We start from the raw sequence: 8,199 nt of genomic DNA, 5'->3' as shown, positions 1-8,199 counted from the left end.
TCTTCACATTTGGTTAAGAAACTGTCAACTTCTGAATGATAATAATGATAAAAATCTATGTATCAACTCTTAAGGCCATGCTTTCATCTTTAGTTTTTCAGTGCTAGACAATTAGATAAACTTTTTTATATTAAGCAATTTAATTACCTGAGAGAAACTACTCGACAGTTCAGAAAGCTTTTTTTGTGTAAGTTTGATTGTGTGTGTGTGTGTGTATGTGTGTTTTAAAGAGTTCTGGGCCTGTGTTTACTGAAAATTAAAAAACAGTTGGAAAAGCTACTACTGGATAGTACTGCAATTTTCCCCCTGCAAACTTTAAACTACTTCTGAAGAGGAGTGAGTGTGAACATGAACTTCCACAGCCAGCAGTGGCTGGGTTGTGTTCMTGACTCAGAGGATGGGGACAGTAAACTAAAGACCTCAGCTGTGGGGTTAAATTCTATCTTAGACTACAGTACATGGATTTCTTTACTRCTATAAAGTAAGCCAATCTGGGCTTCTTTTGCACAGTAGTGGAGTGCTGTTACAATTATAGAGTTCCATTAAGACACTGCTGGTGTAATGAGAGTTTTAACCAGATTTTATTCTCAACTGTACCAGGGAAGTCATTGGTACCCATATGTCAAGATGTGTTGCCTTCTGTTGGCTCATTTTTTTTTCTAAGAACACAATGAACCTTGTAAGTCTATTGCATTGAAGATGTACAAAAAAAATGGAACCTACTCTGATATAGGACACTTAAATAAACAATCAGCTGATGTCAAACTTGAATTTCTTGGAATTATTTCGCATCTAAGCAAGGTTTCTACTAGAAGCAGAAGATCCATGTGAATTCACTGTGTATCGGATATACTACCAGGGCTGGTTTACTTCCCTTCCTTACCTTGACCTACCATTCTTGCTAGGGCAGGTCCTGCAATTATTCTGAATCTTAATGGACTATGTCTAATGTGGGTGTGGGAAACAAAGAAGTAAACCAAAAGAAAAGCACATTTACAAAATTATTGAAAAACATTTATTATACTTAAATTGAAATGTGTACATCTTATTAAAAAACAAAAGCCATTTGCTGGTGCCATAATTTAATTCCAATTTCAAGTGAGCTGGACAAACTACTGTACAACTTTCAATATTCTTTAAAATTAGATATTTGGATACTTTCCAATCAAGGATTTTTCCACTTTTATAAAACATTTGGATTTGAATATGGTGTGAGCTAAAAAGACACAAGTGTCAGTTCAGGAAAATACTAGGACCAAACAATACCCAAAGATGAAAACTTATAGGCAGAAATGTTTAAGTACATAAAATTTTACTTTCAGTGCAGAAAAAAAAACAAAAATAGGAAAAAAACGTCTAGGTCCGATGAATTTAAATTTTCAAAATGCTACAGCTTTTAGAAGCTTTTCTGCTAAGCACTTGAGCCAGTTATGAAAGGGGAAATGAAAAAAATCAAAGTTGCTTTTTTACATGCTGTAGTATTGGTGTACATGGAACACCACAGCATAAAAAGCAAACAACTATTCTCAAGCTTTTAAGCCAGAGATCAAGGTGGAACTTTCCAAAGGCACAGAATGACAGCTCTCCAACTGTCACCTAATACCTTTGGAAATATTCCCCTCTAAGTACCTAACCAGTTGAAATTTAATGTTGTGCCATGACTTTACAATACATCCAAAATACCGAGAAAGCACATTGCCTGTTTCAGAGAAAAGTGAATATTTGGTCRTAGGGAAGAGGCACTGTAACAGGTGTACAGTATGGATGGATGGAGGGTGCAGGAAGGTCAGAAGAAAAGATAAGGAGAGATTTGTCCAGAATAGGAACTCCAGCAGGGCATTCACCTGCTGGGAAGGAGACTTACAGGGTGTATATTTAGTGTTTCTCAAGCAATTTATTCAATGCTGCTGAAAGCTATGACAGCCCTGTGGTGCCAGTGGGTCATCTTCCCTCATCAGCATAATTCCACTGAAAACCCMACCTCCTCTCACTGCCAGTATTTTTAAACCCACAATTTTACAAGCAAAGAGTTAAACTGCAGCAGTGCTCTGCAGAGAACCTAGGAAACTAAACATAAAGGATGCATAGGCAATTCTTTTCCATTAAATTCATTAAAGCAAAACACGATTACTTGGTACCCCATAGGATTTATATTAATCCCTCCAATAAGGTACTACTGATAATGCAGTTTGCTGCATGCATATATTGCATCTGTCTTGGGCTTCTTAAAAGCCCTGTTCTGGCATTTACACTTCTTACATATACTCTTATACACAATTTACACGTGAAGCTGTATTGACAGCTTTACTCTCAAAGACCTGACAACCTGATCACTATCACCTTAACTACTCATCTCCACACAGATTAGCATGTGCTCTGCTAACATCAAAAAATAAAACCAGCGTAAGGTACAAGCACGTAATAGACAAACTGGCACAAAAAGGTAAATGCCCCAAAATAAGTTTACATTCATCTCCAACTGGATACAGATAATAGAAAAGCAGCACTGCTTCGCTTCTATAAACTGTATCTACTGGCCATTGTTTGCCTTATTTCAGTGAAGGGCAAGCACCTTTGCTTACATTGTCTTCCATGCCTGTACAGAAGCTGTCATGGCATTATACCTCTYATGAGGACACTTAGCTATGGCAGTGATAAGAAAGTTCACCTATCAAACAGCTCATTAGAAAGGTCATTTTGTGTTTTCAATATGAAACATCTTATACAGTGAAGTTAGATCCTAAGGTTTTGAATGATCTTCATAATCTTTAGGCAGGACTTCATTCTGCGTTGGAGTATCGGTCTAGCAAGTGTGTGATGTCACTTCAGAATTATATGGAAGCCTTCTCCATTTTCAGCTGAAAACAAGAAGGAAATGTCAGTCTGTCTTGAACAGAACCACAGAAATACAACACAGTGCATCAAAACACCCAACTGTGGACTTAGTTTTGAAAATACAACTAATCTAAAACAAAAACAGCTCTTAAAAATTTCCYACTTGTGCTAAACAGAAATGTTATGATTAATGATTTGTAATTGGACCTCCAAAGCTGGGACAGTTTCTGTAGGTAAAGTCTGCCCAGAGTCAAAGTTGTCCACTGATTAGAACCAYTTGCTGGCACCTTGTACCAGAAATAAACTGGACTTCTAAGGAAGTGTGGGAGTCAACAACAGCCCACTGAAGATGATTATTGACTAGCAGGGAAAGAACAGAATGTTATGCTCAATTCTGCAGACTCTCAGAACTTGGTTAACATTCAGTTTCTGAACTTCAGAAGTACTATTGCTAGGATTTAATTTTTTTTTAAACTTGTTTTGAAACTTTACCATTCGCAAAATTATTTGCTAGCATCACTTTCCAGTAATGGCTGACTGAATTTTAAGTRAAGTTTGTTAGTGAATCCTGAAARCTTGGAGAAAAGCCTGAGCACAGAGGCTGAAATCTGGCGAGGAAATGAAGAACTCTGGAATATTTTCTGCCGCTGTGTGTGCAGATCTTTAATTATTTTTAAAGAAGGCTCCTTGCTAGAATAAACAAGTTTTAGATGGTCAGGAAAGAAAAGACAACATACCTTTTATTGTGGTGAATAAGAAACAACTCTCATCTTGAAAGTTTTGAACCATCTACAAAAAAAAAAAAAGGTTCAAAACCCTTTGGTGTATGACCAATCAAAAAACAAAGCAAAACAAGAACAACTCTCAACWACCCTGATATTAAACACAGCCTTTTTTGAGCAAATCTGTATTTTTGTTTTTGTTCCGTAAGTGACAGATATACACCAAAATAAAATTGATTACTATCAAAATACTATGTTTTACTCTTGTGACAACCAGTTGGGAACCTATTACTGCTGGCTGTGTTTTTGGAACTCTGTGGAGYAGACACTCAAATAAGCAGAGTTCAGCAGTGTTTAAATGCTCCCTGCCTTTGGGTGTGCTCAAAATAAATATATATAAAATAATTACTGCAGCATCTCAGAACTATATAAACCTGTTGCCTCTGTCTCCTCAATCTCAGTTTAGCTAGGCAGAGGAAGAATCACATTTAAAGAATCCTGCTCATTTTAATGTAAAGGAAAAAATACTCTATATGTCAGAAAATACTAGGGTTGCATTATCAAACAGAAAAAACAGTAATAAAAAGGCAAGCATAAGAAAATCCTCTACTCCCAAGTCATAAATAAAATGCCAAGAAAATAAAATTTCAATTACCTGATCACTAACAAGAATGTGGATGCCTGTGGGACCCTGTCTGTAAACTTGGTTGATCTGATGCAAAGGAATATTAAATGCCAAAGCAAGCTTGCGTGTGACTTCTGAGGCTGCCATCTCCTCTAAGTAGATTGCATGATAAACTACAAGAAAAAAAATCATTTACATAAGCATGGTACTAGTGGATAACAATAACTGTATAAATAAAAATCTGAATTTGTTTATACTCCAGGCCTTCAAAAATTTTAAAACCTAAAACTTCCAGTTTACTCTCTCCCTGTTCTCACTAAAAGCATAAACTGCTCTGTCTTCTCTTTCAAGGAAAAGTCATAAACACCACTCTGACAAGGGGGAGGCTTCTATTTGCTCTGAGACTGAAGGCAGCTTCCTTATTTTTTCCTGTATCCTGCACAAAAAGGCGCAATCATGTCAAACTGACTTAAAAATGGATTTTTAGAGAGTCCCCCAAAAGATGGTTTTGGAAGTAATTTTGAGCAGTCTCAAAAGAATCAGGTAATACCTACACCCCACWCACATGCCTATGCTGTTGCTTTAAATATAGATGGACATTTTGGTTTTTTTTTGGTAAATAAAGCCTTTTGCAACTCTCTGACCATCCTACAGATCACCTCAGAGCTGAGGAGTGGGAGCGCAACACAGCAAACAGAATGGTAAGGCAAAGCAGCTGTTCAGTTTGATGCTGTATTTACAGTTCTATAGCTTTATTTAACAGTGCTAGAAGCCCTTGGCAACTCCAAGTTTACACATTCTTCTGGATCCTGAGGGAAAACATGTATTTGACAGCAGCAGTATTTTGTTTACAGATCCTCCTCCACCTGCATGGAAAATATACAAGCACTATTGCAGTAGCCTGTACAGATTTCAGCTGGGAAGAGTGGTCTCTCAAAACCAAGAGCAAGAAAAGAATAATTTCAAATAGCTCCATTCTCTTAATTGTGACATGAATTTATGAATAAACAGTTATATTCCCATCTGTGTTGAATCAACTGCTGTCTGTCAGGAAAATATACCAGAGCCAATTCACCACTTGGCTATTTTTCCATGTCCGGACTCCACAGTTTTAGTTCAGTTGCACAGAAAATTACAAGAAGATCTAATAGAAAATGGAAAAGAATTGTTTTATTTGCATGTAGCTTTTGCATGCACCTGCATTTATATGGTTGCTACCTTGTCTGTAACAACATGCACAGCTGATTCCAGAGCTCCTTAATTCACTACCCTGTGACTACAGTTTTACCAAACTGTAATATAATAACTCAAAGTGAAAATACTCAATGACTGAACCATGAGAGGTCTTMGTTTCTTTCTGTTCGCTCTGTAGCGATACCACTGTGACACAACTTTGTACAGTAGAAACAGCAATTAAGCCTCTTCGCTTTGTTTTTTCTTCCCACACCTATCTTGTTTTATAGATTTGAGCCCCAGGTGTGGTGTGCTGTGAGCAGCACGTGCTGTACCGTATATTGCACCGTTGCTATCTCCACCGCCTGCGTCCTGTTGTTCCAGTTGTATGCTCTGTAGTGGCTCCTGGCACACGTAGATGGTTAAACGGGGCCTAACAGACCTGCAAGCCAAGGAAATCACACATCACAYGAAAGGCTGTGTGCCCTGGAAATACAGAAGCTGCTATGCCACAACTGTWGATTTTTATGCTAACCCATACACTTCACGTGCCTTCTTTCATTGACCCCAAAACATTCAATTAATCTCTAAGTAAGTGGTCTCTCAGATGCTGCTGCATTTCAACAAATTTCAATTCATTCAGAGCTCATCAGAATGCTGCTCATTCGACTCCTGGAACAGGACTGAGTAACAACGGCAATTCTTCCAGAAGGGCCAGTGGTAACAAACACCCATTTCAGACAGAATCAGACACCCCCAAAGATGCCACCTGTGCTAGCACTCAACACCTGTAACCTCAAAAAGCCTCAGGTTGTTAATGGACCATTTTACATCTTAGCAACAAATCCATCTGTATCCAAGAAACTGGCAGGGCCAAACAACACTGGTGCAGCCCTACAGCCCACCTGCACCTCACCTGGGCCTGCCCTGAAGGCATGCACAGCAGGAGAGTTTTCAACTTTCTGCTGCCAACTCCTGAGGCAGATCACACAGGCACCAAGGCCCATCCTGACAATAACGTGCCAAACCTCCCAGTTCCAGAATCCCCCAACCAAACCCACTCAGGCTCAGGGTCAGCACATCACCTGGATTTCAGTGCATTATACAGCCGAATTCCATCGGCCGGACCACAGATTTGTACCAGATCCTCTCTTGTCAGCTTTAATAAATCAGCACCTGGACAAACACATGAGAATTTAATGAAGATTACTGCAGCACATCAATTCTTTCTAAAATTAACTGTACGTTCATTTAAACCAAGAGTAACAAGCTTAACCAAAACAAAAATGGAATTTGGGAAACAGGAGTAAGTAAAATTCAGACCATGCTCTAGAGAGTGCTGAATAAAGCAACCTCTTTTCCAAACGTGGCGAGTACACTTTACGGCATTTACAGCTTTAGAAACAGTATGAGTCTGCAAGGCACACCATTATTTTGGAGAGAGATGACTGTTCTACAGACAAACAATGATTTTTGCTGGCACCCAGGGCAGTGTAWTTTGAATGCATGCAAAGTACAGAGCAAAAATACCCCATGGTCTGTCACTCAATGAATTATCCCAGRCATTCAACATATCCATCACTTCCTTTGTGCACTTAAGTTATGACAATGTACTTATATATAGAAGGTGCTGCTGCAGCAAAAAATGGGAAGAAAGATTCTTCTGACAAGCAGCACGAGTGTCAACAAAACAAAACTCTGAAATATCAGTCACTGTAATAGATGAGTGGGAAAACAGGAAAAAAAGTCTTTATTCATGAAAATATCCCGCAGACTATCCAGGAATGCACAAGTAAAAGCCAGCAAAAATCATTTATCACAGAGCTTAAATACTATAATAAAAAAAACCCAGACCTGAGGTAGTACTATAAAAGCCACATTTCCCATACCTCATGCTTAAAAAAAAAGTCACCCAGCTAGTACTTGACTTTTATAAAGATAATAATGAAAAAGAAGAGAAGTTTTCCAAGAGTCTTTGTCAGAAATTTGGTACTAAAGTTCACTGAGAAAGCTTAGCAACCCTCACACAAGAAGCATAGGTCAAAAACTAACCACCAGCAGCAAAATAAACCTTCCCAGAGAAGAAGCCTGGTCCAAAGGGAATCCTGACAGAAGCACGAGCTAAGCTAAGAGGCAGAGAGCTGGCATCGTTCACATTATTGTYCCCATCATGTGTGACCGAAAAAAGGCATTTTACTTATGGTGTGTTTCATGTCCTGCCACCCTTTGCACAATTCCATGGAAGACTGAGGAAGCAAACAGCAAAACATTGCTCCACACAGTGCTTCTATTGCCATGTCCTGTGCCCACACATGCAGTGGGAACTGCACTGCTTTTTAACAAGCAAATTAGAAAATAAATACATATAAATATGTATGCCATATTGTTCTTAGAGAACTTCTTCCACACAGAAATTGCTCAGTAACACAGAGACAGAAAAAAAGTWAACTACAGATACCTGAGAAATTTGAAAAAAGCCTTGTATAGGCAGAGAACCTATTCTTGAGCAACCAYTGCTGAGTTTCCTGGATTGTGGCTGAAGGATGAAGCTGCTGTAAGAAACAAGATGGGATACGATAATTTGGATACTACAAAAGCCAAACAAAACCCAAGCCATTAAAAATAAAATCTCCCTCAGTTCAACACTTTCTTAGCACCTATTACTTTCAAAGTTAAATCAAATATTCTGACACAGCTGTACAAATACAATCATGATCAATACTAGAAAGCAAACACTCACATCTCCTGACCCTTGAGAGGTTCCATCTCCTTGATGATTTGGGGAAGAAGAATTGCTACAAATTAAACAACAAAAAAAAGTATTACTAGAATTCTACAAACCAA

General features: G+C 38.4%; 1 protein-coding gene across 3 annotated transcripts in view; it reads right to left on the bottom strand.

Moving 5' to 3' along the window:
- Nucleotides 1-200: 200 nt before the first annotated feature.
- The window catches only part of UBP1 (upstream binding protein 1), a 35,290-nt gene continuing 27,291 nt past the window's right edge, over nt 201-8,199 (bottom strand). For 2 of the 3 annotated variants that reach the window (XM_057377126.1, XM_057377128.1), the window contains 7 exons: nt 8,096-8,150; nt 7,814-7,907; nt 6,441-6,531; nt 5,691-5,797; nt 4,213-4,355; nt 3,573-3,624; nt 201-2,858 (listed from right to left, as the gene is read on the bottom strand). In XM_057377126.1, coding sequence (XP_057233109.1) covers nt 2,821-2,858; nt 3,573-3,624; nt 4,213-4,355; nt 5,691-5,797; nt 6,441-6,531; nt 7,814-7,907; nt 8,096-8,150 — 580 coding nt within the window. In that variant the 3' untranslated portion in view covers nt 201-2,820. The remainder of the gene's footprint in view (nt 2,859-3,572; nt 3,625-4,212; nt 4,356-5,690; nt 5,798-6,440; nt 6,532-7,813; nt 7,908-8,095; nt 8,151-8,199) is intronic. The other variant, XM_057377127.1, reaches the window with a different exon arrangement.

Source organism: Malurus melanocephalus, unplaced genomic scaffold, assembly GCF_030028575.1.
Source record: "Malurus melanocephalus ecotype Western Australia unplaced genomic scaffold, MMel_1.1 scaffold_300, whole genome shotgun sequence".
In the NCBI taxonomy this organism is placed as follows: Eukaryota; Metazoa; Chordata; class Aves; order Passeriformes; family Maluridae; genus Malurus; species Malurus melanocephalus.
This window is presented reverse-complemented; position numbering and strand designations above follow the sequence as displayed.